This window comes from Mizuhopecten yessoensis, unplaced genomic scaffold (assembly GCF_002113885.1).
Source record: "Mizuhopecten yessoensis strain PY_sf001 unplaced genomic scaffold, ASM211388v2 scaffold5503, whole genome shotgun sequence".
Lineage (NCBI taxonomy): Eukaryota > Metazoa > Mollusca > Bivalvia > Pectinida > Pectinidae > Mizuhopecten > Mizuhopecten yessoensis.
Window position 1 is genome coordinate 653,259 of NW_018406081.1, and position 15,235 is coordinate 668,493.

The 15,235-nt window shown below is 35.9% G+C and overlaps 1 protein-coding gene across 1 annotated transcript in view; it reads right to left on the reverse strand.

Annotated features, from left to right (window-relative positions):
* The window catches only part of LOC110450774 (cardioacceleratory peptide receptor-like), an 88,532-nt gene that overhangs the window by 3,279 nt on the left and 70,018 nt on the right, over positions 1 to 15,235 (reverse strand). Inside the window, exons 3-5 of the mRNA XM_021498480.1 lie at positions 10,600 to 10,797; positions 6,159 to 6,316; positions 324 to 486 (exon numbers count right to left, since the gene is read on the reverse strand). Coding sequence (XP_021354155.1) covers positions 324 to 486; positions 6,159 to 6,316; positions 10,600 to 10,797 — 519 coding nt within the window. The remainder of the gene's footprint in view (positions 1 to 323; positions 487 to 6,158; positions 6,317 to 10,599; positions 10,798 to 15,235) is intronic.

Sequence of the window (15,235 nt, forward strand, 5' to 3'; positions counted from 1 at the left end):
TCTACAAACAACAGGCATCTAGTTTTTTGACATATTTTTCAGATGCGTGTTTGCTAATAAACTTGATCATAGTTTGTTAAATATTACAAAAACCCGTTACACCAGATCAAAACGAGACTTGAACGTGATTGAAACCACAGAAGAGTACATCCTTAAAGAGACGAGTGTCGAACATTTTCTTTTCAGCTTTATCATTTAACATTCCCACAATAACACCACTCTTCATATAATCTGCAATGTTTTTAACCCCAAGAACAATAGAATCAACCAATTGCAATTATCTTCAGCTGACGTTAACATATGTAATTTATCTCGTGACCTACCATTTCCTTGTGCAGCAGACAGTAGGTAGCGCTCGCTGTAGTCGTGTGAGGAGAGTGTCGAGTTGTTTTTCCTCCATATGATGCAGATGATGAACATGTACGATGCCATAATTATCAAGGCGGGCACCACAAATATAGCCATGGCTATCAGTGTGATGTATGGCTGAAATAAAGAAACAATGGAAAATTACCTTGTGGAAGTATCAACAAGGCACTTGTCTTTCAGCAAGGCGGCCGGGGTTCGATTTCCCGATCGGACGAGAAATAGTTTAGGGTCACCTGTCCGACTACGTGGGTTTTCTCCGGGTACTCCGGTTCCCTCCCACACTCAGACCCCCTGCACTAACATCCGGGCCAACAAGAGTTATTAATATAAGTTGAAATAACTTGTTTCATAATTGTTGTAGAATGAATAAAGTTTATTTTATTTTATTTCATTTCATTATTTTTTTATTTTTTTTTATCAACAAGGCATATGACAAGTTCAAATCTTTTATGTGTGGAAACCATTGCTATTTTCTGGTAGGCGTGTTTGCGGAAAAATGTCAAGAAATTCTGAAGAAAATGTCTAGAAATGTCCGTGCAAAATCGACGGATATTTTTACTGGAAAATCATACGCACCATAAGTCATTTGTCTGATGAAGTTGTCAGAGTACATATATATATATCATATTAGTCTTCGAAACATTGAAACATCTCACATAAACACCCCACTTCTTGTGCTATACACAATCATTTATGTACAATCTATACTTTCCAACACGAGGAAAATGTTGAGACTTTTCGAAACATACAAATAGTGTATTGATCATATAATATACAAGACACCTCCGTACAGGTAAATGACATGCAATGGGAGTTAAGGGTGAGGAGCTCATACGGAGTGAACGTGACGACGACGCTGATGACGCTATCGATATGACAAGTTAACAAATTGATCGGGATGTTTATCAACACCTTTGTGATCTAGTTGGTACCCTAGACAAGCCTGCATTTAAACAAAAGCTGAGGTCAATATATGATAATAGCGTAGATAGGGTGATACACACCAGATCGTCGCTGTATGATATCGCGATAAGGACAAAACGTGATACCCCATAAGGTTCTCTTGTAAAAAGAACTAACTCTGGAAATTCGTCAGCAATCGAAAAACTGCTGGAAGATATCTATTTATTGCTCCATTATATTGCTGGGAGTGTAGAAAGTGAAAGTTGAAAGTTATAAAGATCGTGTGCAATCAATGTGTGACTCTCCTGCCCGCAGTAGTACGTATACAGTCCCATCGAGTGGGACAGGTGAGAGTAGTAGTACTACCTCGGACGCTTCATTGAGCAAGGATGATATAGAGAATCTATTCGTGCTGTAAGTGGGAATGCGAAATGATATCATGGATCAAGTTGAGTACATCGCGTAACAGAACAGATGTGAAATGAAGGAAATGAAGGCCGAAACTCTCAATCTGAGAGATGAGATAAAATATTTGTTTTTGTGTGATTGATAGTCTACAAAAGGTAGTAAGAGACAAAAACATCAAAGTACCTGAGGTACTGAAAGCTAGGCACAAAAAGGACGATATATAAATGCTAGAAGCCAGAGAGGATACATCAGTACCCAGCAACAACAGAGACCCAGTGGCACAAACGGATAATACTGACATCATACATAAACCAACGTATGCCGACATGGCTATTTTGGAATAAGTTGTGTTTAGGAAATGTATGGACGTCCATGTTTATTATTAGATTATGTCATCAGTTCATGTTTGGCGGACTGTCCGCTGTACAAATAGGATTTATTCCAGATGTGTTCAACATCATACAAAAGTTTAATATAGAACCATTTTTAATTGACTTTTTAACCAATAATATTTGTACCTCCAATATTATGCTGGAAACGTTTTATTAAAAGATTTATTACAGATTTCTATCATATACAGTGGAGAGATGCACTATCTACAAAAGCGGAATTGCTTCGTTATTCTGCCATACACAGTTATCAGGGAATCAACCCCATATTAGAACTGAGTACCAAGCAAAAATCGCATAAATTCATGTGGCAGTTAATAGAACTAATGAAATATTCATTAATATTTGAACGCGATATTGTATTATGTAAACTTTGTGGTAAATCTACTGCTGAAATTGTTTTTCATTTTCTGCTTGAGTGTCCGAAATTGTTTGAAACGCGTGACTTAATGATGGATGGTGTGGTGAATGCTTTAGAAGTTCCCTCCTCTATTTCATTTACAAATACAGACGATGAAAACCAATGCAGTTTCTTATTAAGAGATGGTGTGAATATCCTAAAAGAAGACTACGAGTGGGAAAATATGATGGTTAATATGTCAATTAATCTAGAAAGAATGGTGTGTGAGATGACACGTTATTGTAACTCTCTTCCTTTTTCTATTGATGAACGCCAGCTTTATGTAATTTGAAATGTAAACATATATGTATGAATTGATTGACTTTAATCTCTTGTAAAAGAGGAAATAAAGAATGTCTGTCTGTCTGTCTGTCTGTTCTCCTGCTGAAGCATGGATTTTGTGCTCAAGCTAAATTCCTTGTTCCCGTTATAAATTAATAAATGTAACTTATTTTGTCAATGATTTGTAAAAACATTGAAGAGACTTTAAGCCAAAAACTGTTGTCCATGGTAACATTTGACTTTATGATCGTTTGACGTGATTTAAGTGAGTTACAAGAAAGTTGGTTTGAGCACAGGATCCTTGCTTGAGCATGAAAACAGTTTCATGTGAGTACGGGCCCATGACGCTTCCGTTGATCACGTGGTTAGAGCGATAGAAACAATCTGAAATCCAGGGTTCAAATCCAGATGTAGACCCGCTGAATTTTTACAATCAGAAAACTGTTGTTGATTATTTATATATTTATTTCATCTCTATCGTTTTTCAGAAAAGTGCCACAGGACATGATTGGTTTTTCTCACAAATGATTGATCAAACTATAGCCACGCTGGCAAAATCAAAATATAGCCACGCTGGCAAAAATCAAACTAAAGCAACGCTGGCAAAAAGCAAACTTCAGCCACGCTGGCAAAATTCAAACTTGCCACGCTGGCAAAATTCAAACTAGCCACGCCTGCAAAAATCAAACTAGCCACGCTGGCAAAAATCAAACTATAGCGACCCTGGCAAAAATCAACCTATAGCCGCGCTGGCAAAAATCAAACTATAGCCACGCTGGCAAAAACCAAACTAGCCACGCTTGCAAAAATCAAACTAGCCACGCTGTCGAAAATCAAACAAGCCACGCTGGCAAAAATCAAACTATAGCCATGCTGGCAAAAATCAAACCTATGCCACGCTGGCAAAAATCAAACTAGCCACGCTGGCAAAAATCAAGTCACAGCCACGCTGGCAAAAATCGATCTTCATTGGAAAATTACAGCTTTTGGTAGTGGTATGGTGATCTTCCTATTATGATAGGCTAGCAAAATCTAAATATGCACATAAATTCTTCACCCACAGTGAGGATTATCAAACCAATTTAAAACATCGCAAGATAAATAAATAGCAACAAAATAATGGATGTTCATATACGTACATACCTCTTGTTCTACTAGTGGGAAATTGAATTTAAAGTTTTCAATATTTAGACGAAGTTTGAGATTGACGCCCATTTCAAGCAAATGGGAAGGCATAACAATCTCTTAACTACAGCAAATTTGTTACTGTAACGGTAATATCTTTTTTTCAATAAATTTGAAATTCACCTTTTTGACTTATCCTGTTTGTTTTAGTTAATCTAGTATTACTTTCCTGCTAGAGTTATGATTCGCTCTTTCGGCTTGTATTGTCTCTCTCTCTCTATGGTATTCTGGTTAGCCGCAACTTTTCAGAAACTTGTGGCCGCATCAAATGTTATCATTCTCGTAGTCCAAGCTGTGTGACATTTAATTGTGGTAAGAAACCGTAATATGGTCGAAGTTAAAGCAAAGTTGCTAGCAATTAACAAAGAATTTGGGAGAGAGAAATGCCATATTATTTGACTTTTTTATGACAAGTTACCATTTTGCAGGAAAAGATGTGTGGTCGAATTAATCTCACCCTTTTGTAACTTCACTATTTTGGCCTCTAGGATACCTAATGAGATTTTGTTAATCAAAACATGTTTACCCAATTCAAGTCATAAAGTACTTTTTTTGTATGGATACAAGGGCATTTCACAAAACAATAAACTGCAAAACATTTTCTTTTCTTGTCACTGTTGATGACAGACTAGATAAGTTTGACCTGTTCAGATCTTTGTGACCGACGAAATTGACTTAGTGGCAATGCTTCGATCAACGTTTGCTAGCAGCAAAACCTGACAAGACAGTTTATTTAATAATGTCAGACGACGGCTGACGTATACCTTTGTGTAGAAGCGCCGGGAAATAGTCTATCATAATGAGTAGACGACAGCAGGAAAATAACACCACGACAATCTGTACACATCCTTGATGTAATGTCATGACTATTATCTAATTTCAACATGTCCAATTACAAAATGTCTAGGAACATATTGCTGCCTTTAATCCTAACCTTCAGATGACGTCACAACACGACAAGTAATGCTAGTCCTTAATCTGACATCGATCGTTCCTGGCTAATCAACGGTAAAGCCATGGGATCGCCGAGATTGGTTTTCGAATCCGAGACAGCAGACGACAATTTGGGAATGGTATGATTGAATGAATTTTGTAACGTGTTCATTGCCAATGTGAATCCTGTGGGAGGAGTTGGGTTTGCTATCTCGCTTAAAGAATTCACCAACAGTTCTACCTCTGATGCTTCATCTACCTGTTCATTTGATACGCATATTAAATACATCTGGGAAAAGCTGATCAAATTTTAATGCAGCAAGGTCGGTTAAAAACAAATTATATTTTTCAATTCTAAAACTGAAATTCGAAACGCATTAAAGTTATTTACGTCAGATTTGATCATGGATGAAATCAGTTGTAGAGGTTCTGTTCGTTCGATCACGCTTCACCATATTATAAATAGCGTCAACGAGGTTAGAATACCTCTTAATACAAACGGACTGCAATCATAGGACTACTTGTTAAACAGGTAGAAATATATGTAGCTCCCTAAAGATCAATTACGTCATCATTAACATTGTATTGTATTTCATGAGATGAACCTTCATATGAACATTGAATATTTGTTAAACATACTAGCGCTTTCATTTTTTTCACGATAATACGTGTAAACTGTTTCCTTTTGCTTATATTTGCGGTATTTTTTTTCAATTTTTAGATCCAACTAGGATTTGATTTGATTTGACCGTAATGTCAGTGCACATCAGTTTTAAATATACGATAATCTTGTTGAAAATAAGATATTATCAAACGCATAGAAAAAGCACACAAACAGTGTTTTCCAGTCGTGATAAGGCAAGTAAAATGTTTACTGAAAATGTGGAAATGTTCGCGAGTGAAAATTTTCGCAATGTGTCTCTTTAAACTTATCCTAGTGCGGAGGAAACTTTTGCGTTGACACAAGGTCTGAACTCTTTTCTGTCTTTGCGTATTGCAGAGTTATCTTCTCTTGGGAGCAGGTATTGATTGTTACGTCACTTGTTTGTGAGAGTAACATCATCAATTTTTGAGAAATCGACGTAATTTTCTCACACAAACCAATGACGTAACAATCAACACCTGCTCCAAAGAGAAGATAACTCTGCAATACGCAAAGACGGAATATATTCTTTATATGTATAATCCTTAAGTTACATTCTCAAGTGGATATTTTCGCGCTCATTCACTCAACTCGGTCAATGCGAAAAAATTCAAGCCGCCAACATTTCTACTTCAACTGTATCTACCCTCCACATCCACGGTTCCGGAAGTAGCATCCAGCATTGCACCTTGGGACCGTCCATGCCTCCGTTCACAATTTCCTCGTTGTATAGGTGGAGGTGTGGCAGTGAGAACAGGAAGGAAAAGAACCAGCCCAAACTGATGAGTATCCGGTAACGTCTGCCTGCAAGATGGATGGTACAAATTAGATACGACTGTTCGTTTGTTACTTTTTACTATTATCATTTCGACAGTTTAAATCATTAGGGCCGAACAGGACTAAAAATAATCACCTTTTAGAAACAAATGCAAACATAGCTCAGGTGTAGAAAGGTAACAGATGCAAAAATATTCATAAGAAAGGAGTTGGTTCTATATTGCTGTATGTTGTTTTATTTCGCGGGGTAATATTTTGCGGTTAGCCTGACTACTTAGCGGTGATTAAATTTCGCTCAACAATGCCAGGTAAAATTATTGTGCTCACAAAGATACGTTTGTATTGAGGGGAGGTGATTTATTTTACAAGTATTTTGTGAAAATATGTAAAATAGCGTATTGAATGGTTGTTTCATCTTTATTTTTTTCGGCTGTAAGCGGCTATTTGTGAGTGTTTATATATACATACATATTCAAGGAGATTATAATACATGGTAGTAATATTCGTTGGGCATTTAATTCCGCGATATCGTTTGTGACCGTGAACACAGCGAACTGTAGAGTATATATCAAAGCGCCTTCGAGTACTTTTGTAAATTATATAGGGTGCTTTACAAATGTTGTATGTTATTATTTATTATTAATATATCACAAGACCTATGTAAACAACGTTTTGCATATATGAACCAATATTTGTTTTCTTCGGATAATTTATATTGCCAACAACGTTTTGCATATATGAACCAATATGTGTTTTCTTCAGATAATTTATATTGCCAAAAACGTTTTCTATTCGAAAATCTCAAAACATAGTAGTGCCGTATAATAACCTCCTGCTGTAAGACAAGTGTTGCTTTAGAAACCCAATCTACTTCCTCTTTGTTACTATTTCCGACATTGCCGGGGATTCAAGGTAGGAGAATAGGACGGAAAACAAAATTATGTTATAACGAAGAACACTGTTCTATTTGACACTGTTCTATTTGATATTTTTCAAAGTTCTGATTTTGTACTGACAACGGCTCTTAGCAGACTATAATTCTGTTGAATAACACGCCAGTGCTCAGATAAATAATATCATTGAATCAACATACAGCTGCTCCAGTTGCAATTTGGAACCTGCGAAGACTCTGATGTACCCTACGTAATAATGGAGTTAGTTGGGAACATTTGATCTAATTGACAATTATGTGATAAAATAGCACGAATTGCATTGGAAAAGCTGTCATTTCCGGAAAGTGAGAAATTGTATATTCCTTTTACATTTGTACTGGTCTTGACGGTATTCTTTAAAATCAAATTTTGGAAAACTAACGAAAACAGTAATTAAAGAACACGTAAAATTGCTGTTTTATATACCGGGAAAAAAGTTCAATTGATCACATAAATTGTGAGGTATCTCAGTCTCATGTCAAAGATGTATCCCTATAATGAAACCTGGTGGAAACTAAATCTATTTTTTCTGAGGAGGGTAAGACCGTTAAAAGTTAACGCTTTAATTGTTGTCGTCGTCATTGCTGCAGGGAACGGTGAACAAAATCAAATTAAAGAAACTGTATACTGAAGACTTCTAAGAATAAGGAACTATCGGTTTTCAAAATCAATAATTAGTCGAACTTGAATTTTCAAAGTTCCAAGCTGCGCGACATTCTAGATCTGTGTATGGACGGACCCTGCTTGGTGCGAACACATGCAGATCATGAATTTGATGGCCTCAACGTCCAGTAGATGTATCCTCATTATGTCTGATAAACACGTCGGGTTGGGGACATCATTAAGCAGCTTTTTTCAAAACTGCAACTGGCTTAATTTGGGGACAAATATTTGGCCCCCTATGCAGGACCGAGTACTTTCATTTCCGACACAGGGGAGACACAGATAAACCTGCTGCTCCAATTACGTGTGTTTGGATCCCAATTCGTTGTTATTATTTGCGTTCTTTTTGCATTAGTTTCAATAGGCACCGTTGGATAGTCAGTTGTTAGAATAAAATAATCGAGTGAATGTCATCATTATTTGTCCCTCTCTAGAATGAATTGTCAGCGGGTTTGTCAACAATGCACATACTAAAAAGGATACATTTTTATTTTAAACATTTGAAACCTGAAACACACAAATATTATTCAATCAATTTTAAAACTACAAGTACTTTTATAGAGATTAACTACTTTCTCCTACAGACGGCCAAAAAATAATGCATGAATAAATAATTTCTATCAACAGATTAACTAATGTAGGTTAGTCATTGTCCAAAAATTGCAACGTCAAATAAACGGGATCTAAATACATAAAACAAGCATATCGGAGTCTGAATTATATATTATAAACACGTAAAATTTAAATCAAAGAGCTCTTGCAACTGAGGTTCTTGCAGGTTCGTATATAGTCACAGCACTATTGCGATCGGAGAGATCTGTTTCTGTATGACGTAACGTTCTTTAAACAACTACGATCATATGAGGGCGAGGGCTGATATAAAGTCCGCGAACGGATAGAGTGGAGAAGCGAGAAAAGAAAATGATCGAGAGAATATTGAACTGACTCCCGATTGTCTTCCCGTCCGTTGGTATGTGTTTCCTTATAATAAGCTCAATTTATTTGGCTCAAGCAAACACAGATATGATACAGGTCGTCCTTTTCTTAAAGCTTTTAAGACGTCAACACTGTCGCTTTTTCACTGTCGCTTTAAAAAGTAAAACAATATCAATCAATCGCAAATATCTATACAGGGATTCCATGCTCAAAGTGAACTCCATGATATTGTCTTTCAGGTCAAACATATTTTGTCACAGTGTTTCGTGTCGATTTGGTTTCTAATTCCTTCATTAACTCTATTCCGTCTTTGCGTATTGCAGAGTTATCTTCTTTTAGGAGCAGGTATTGATTGTTACGTCACTTGTTTGTGAGAGTAACGTCATCAATTTTTGCGAGAACGACGTAATTTTCTTACACAGACCAATGACGTAACAATCAATACCTGCTCCAAAGAGAAGATAACTCTGCAATACGAAAAGACGGAATACGACATGCAGACATGTATAAGGCAGGGGGTGTCCCGGTCACTTGCTCTCTTGACTGATATCTGTGATAATGTTGGTAGTTAATACATGACTTATCTGTATCATTACTGTTTTAACATTATTCTATATAAGATTATTGATCTCTGATATGTACCTACATGCTTTTATGTAACTGTATGACTTTAAAATCTTACAATGTCATTGTGTTTTAAGACACTCTAATAAAACAATATTGACTTTATGTGAATCTATATTACGACATTAGCATTCATGTAGATATCTACGTAAAACCATTGTTCAGTCACCTCTTAGTCTAACTGGGATCGACAAGTGTTTTATTTTATATGACAAACACGTTATAAAAGGATGATTTACCAACTCACTGCACATCTGACCACTCTCAACATGTCCACAACATAAATTCATGTCAAATTGACCTGAAGAAAGTTTGTCTGTGTCCTGACTTTGAAACTCATTTTGCAAACAGACAATTCTACAATCTGCTAAATCATTATGAAAGCTGACTATTAGATCCCCCATAAACTAAATAAAACCGACCAAGTCATTGTACATACGATGACCACTCCTGAAAATTGATCAAAAGCGCCTAAATACATACTGGATAATCTGACCAATTGAGGACATGTTGTTTACGTGCTTCTCACAAAGTCAGGCCAAAAATTTACCCGAACTTAAAGCAACATGAAAAAAAAAACACATGCCTTATGTTCGAATAAACTTATATCTATTACAACTCCTTTTATAATAGACTAGTAAAATATACTTCCAACTAATCAACAACAGTCTAAAGTGAGCTTAGCAGTGAACTCAACTAAACTAACTGGCCTTTGTACTAGTTCCTGCAACACAGTATCAAAAGGTCTTTTTTTTGTGAAATTATTGTTTTCAAACTAATGTTAGTTCAATTAGTTTATTTATATTTAACATTTGAGATATTTTGAAAATATTTTATCTTTTTTTTTCTTGATTTTTTTTTAGATTTTTATTAATCCGAAAGGTAAATAACTTTCTCTAAAATTAAGAGTCAATTTCTAAGCTTAAATTCATCATGTGGGTGATAATGACTTGGGAACTAATAAAATTTGACTTAAGACAATGAGTTTGGTTATGTTTGTCAGAGTTAGCGAAATCTAACCTTGAAAAAGAGAATATGCCAGGAGCCAATGCAAATCTTCAATTTTTTTTTTAATTCTTCCAAATATGCAGGACCCACACGCTGATTACGATCGCCCTCTCCAGAATTTGAATGTTATCCAAACTGACTACTTACTCCTTGTCTGAAAATTCAGCGGTCTTGCTATGGCTTCCAGTCTGTCGATGGTCAGAGCGACGAGTGCATAACTTGATCCGTACATGACAAACGTCTGCGTGAACTTGATCAACTTGCAGACGACGTTCCCGGCATGCCATTCAATTGTGATTTTCCAAAAAATGTCAGTCAAGATGAAGAAAATTCCAACAAGTAAATCTGAAGATAGAAAAAGACACATCAAATGTTTTTTTTTTTTTAAATAAAAATTATTTCATAAGATATGCTTTCATTGGGTTCTTGCCGAAAAATTTGCAAAAACGTTGACCGCAAATCATTCTTGCTCGTTTTAATACGATGGATAGATGAAAGGTATCTTTACTGCTATGTATAGATTTAAATAATATTGTAACAAACGTTTGTGATTTGGAGATGAATCAAACAATAGGTCCATTTCATACCCGTCCTGGTGGAAATGAGGATGTCAGTATGGATATAGACCTCATTGAACTTTAACCCAGCGCCATGAAATATGAGTATTTTGCTGATTTAAGAGTCAATGTATTTATAGTCATCGGATTATACAAGCTGTCAATATGTTATTTTGTAAAATATTAAAATTTCCCACTACCCATCAGTGTGTGTTTTGTCATATGACAAGCGTTAATAACGTTTGTCTAATATATGAAAATCAGCCAATATATGTTAACAATGTGTTTACAAGACAAAATCTCCGAGCGTCGATATCGTAAATAACCAACCGACTGTTGTATTGCTCTATGCAGGAAATAACTTTAAAGTAACAACTTGATAGGAAATGCGTGTATCTGTGATATCGATCACATCCTCCTTCAATATTTAATAGCGAATATCTCATTTCCAATTCCTACTTGAAGGTGATATAACTACAATATTGGTCCCAATCCGGAAATTGTCTTACTTGCAGTTCATATGCTCGTCGGTTGGTTATTTTAGGAAACAGGATATGTTTGGGACTTTACGGAATGAATCGAAAAAAACTGTATGTACACTTTAGTTCAGTATTTGCCGTTTAACCACCAAAATGATCTTGATTCTCATTTATAATCTAATTTAAAAATGCAGTCAACACTTTTAAGTTCATAGCTTTTGTAATTTATTCATTTCTGATAAAAGTAAAGTAGAAACTCATCGTTACACAGTAATTTCAACCAATCAGAATTTAGGATTACAATTACCTCGGCAACCATTGTGGTATACGACGTTAACATAGAATTAATTAGTATTAAAGGATCAGTGTTGTAATCCACAACGTGAATAAGATTACCATCATAATTACTGCCATTCCGTCTATGAAGTCTAACCAGTGGTACTTAAGGAGAAAATAATGAAAAATCCATGCCTTATAGGTGCCTATGAAATCCCTTTATAACGGTATAAATTGCTGAAACTGATAATGATTTCACGGTTCCTGAATAAGTTCCAGCTACAAGGTTCCAGCCAATCTCGGGGTCTGAGTGTCCACCACCAGGGTCAGCCACCTTGGCACGTAAAATTATCATCCGAAAAAACCCTGGTTATGGAAATAAGTTAACAATAAGCAGTTCTTTATCACCAAAAAGAAGAGGGTAAATATTTATATTTAATATATCCTACAAATATAATATTTACATAAAGTATCTTATCAGACAAAGTCAATACAACATAACTATTTACAACGCCGACGTCATTTGGCGGACTTGCCTTGCGACAAACTTCCTGACGTCATATAGCGCGTGTAGGCTGTCTTTCTGGAGGGAAAAACATGTTTATCTTTTCACAGGTGACATCCTGTCTTTCACGGGTAAGTATGGGTGAATTTATTGTTACCTTTTGCCCAATAACTACTGGCCGTCAACGACCCTCTCGCCTACAATACTTTGACATTGACATTGCATCATCATTGAATTGCGGGAGATGAACAATTGAGACTGAACATCCTACAAAAAGATAATACATTTCAAATTGTGGGCGTAGTAAGATGAAGTAAGATGAAGGTTAGTCAAAGTTACATGTACATTGTACATTTTATAGGACAACTAATTTCATCGAATTGATACAAGCTCTAAGCTTGTTTTCTAATCCCTGAAAGTAATATGTATGTAACAAAATGTTTTTTTGTGCGATTGAATGTTTGTAATACTATTTTTTTTGTTGAATAAAATATTGCTTTAAAGGAATGAAAAGTAATGGTGTTATGAGTATTTTATTTCGCAACGTAATGTCATGAAAACTCACTATGTTTAATGTGGAGTGATTTGAAAACTTCATTCACCCGAAGTGAAGCATGAAACCCGATCCCGGCGGTAAGCAGTAATATGATAGAACGTATGTAAAATAGAAATTCCAGTGTGTGCTCTAGTTACCATGCATATATCTATCCTTCTAAACATTTTCTTCAGGTTGGTAAGTATGGATTATGAAAAGTTCTTTTTACACAACCATTTAATGGTTGTGTAAAAAGAACTTCTCATAATATAACTATCCTGTCTGACTATTGAGATGTAGCTATTAAATACATTACACAGGAAATCGGAAATATGACCACAAAAATCCCCAGAAAATAACGTAATTAAGTCGGAAACGGTTTTTTTGAGCTCCTTTATCTGATAAGTTTTTACGTAAATAATGTTGTATAGACAAACTCCCTTCCTGAGAGGTACATTCACGAGATTGTGGGACAAAAGTCTCTTTAGCAGGAAGCCTGCGGCTGGAACCGTTGTATAAGAGAAGTCAAAACAATTCCACATCTCCAACGAAGAAAAAGATGACGGCGGACTCAACCATGCACTTGTTTGACACATACCAATCAACATGTTACAATATCAGTCCTCAAATAAGTCGCAGACCCGTCTAATCGAGTTACAGACACATTCTCCCGAAACGCCACGTATTAGCCTTGGGCTGATTTCTCTTGTATTGTATAATTCGTGGACATACTTTCTGTCACAAAGACCAATGGGTATGTGTCTCCGTCGGTTGATTTTCCACGAATAACCAGCATGAGCATCAAATATTTGTTTAATCGTAATATCGACCCTATTCATATTGAATCTCTTCACTATGACAATAATGAAATGACGCCTGGTCGTTTTCGTAATTTTATTAAAACATTAAAAAGAACTATTTCTGATGGCTCTATTACCCTATTTTTAAATGTGCACTCATCTGTGTGTGTGTTACGTCCTCCTTACAAGATACAAGGGGAAGACTCTGCTGGTGGAGTTTAAGCCCCAAAGTTTGCTGTAATCTTGTTGGCCGCAATTTTCTCTTTGAATAAAGACACAATTATTGATATACGATTTGATTTGATAATAACCAATACCCATCTAAATGTTTAAATTCATAGGTTTTACGCAACAGCCTCTCTGAACAAACAGTAGTTAAGACAATTTGGTTTTCTAACTGTTAAGCCCCGAACATCACCGATGAATCATAGAGGGACGAAACAGTTATATGATGCAGTGTAATCAATTCTGGAAAACTGTATCTATTACCAAACTTGAAAAATGCAATTATCTGTGTGTGTGTGTTATGTTCATGTTGCAATACGCTCGCATTGGCAATAACTTCACCTTATTTGCCTCAGTCAAACACACCCACAATACAGGGCTTCCTTTAGGGTCAATAACGTCAACGATCAATGTCGCTTTAAATGGTTAAACCATATCAATCAATCTCAAATATCTATACAGGGATTCCACGTTCAGAGTGCATTTCAGGTCAAAATATCACGGTCGGTATTTACTAAACATTTGTTACAATTTGGGTCAGAAGGACAAAAGTGAATTGCACCGTTCTTTGAACAGACATTCTGTGATTTGGGCTCCAATAATGTGTCCTTTACTATATTGTTTGTATCATACTGAAACCATGTATGGTATGGATAAATAAATATTTATTTAATTGAATAATTATGGAATCAGTTTTTACCCTATATTATTTATTTCTGTAGGCCCGGAGAGAAGCGTGCAGGGATCTTTATGTGGGGGAAACTAGAGTAACCGGATGCAGGCCACGTACTCGGACAGGTGTACGATTGGAGTGTTGTTGTCTGTACGACCATTATATAACACTACACAATTGAAACTATATACGGCTGCCCTTTTCTTGTCTGCACGATCACTGTACAACACAGCACTTTAACCATATACATGTACGGTTGCCCATTTGCTGCCTTTACTACCATTACAAAACACGCCGCAATTAAAACCATAGACGGTTGCCCATCAGTTGTCGGTGTCATCGTTAAAAAAACAAGCGATAAAACCATGCCATTTGCCTGATGTTGTGTATATATATAAATATGATAAAATCCAATACAATGAAAATAATTTACGGTTGCCCGTTTGCTGTCTGAACGACTATTGAAAAACAAGAAACAATAAAACATATACGGTTGTCAAATTTGCTTTTTCTACGACCGATATAAAAAACGGCACANTGGAAGTGCATACAATACATACATTCATTAAAAAAAATATGGCTTTCGCGTGATGTCCCTTTAAAACCATACATGATTGATCTATTGCTGTCTTTACGGTCATTATAAAACACTACACACTCACACAATATACGGTCATTATAAAACACTACACACTCACACAATATACGGTCATTATAAAACACTACACACTCA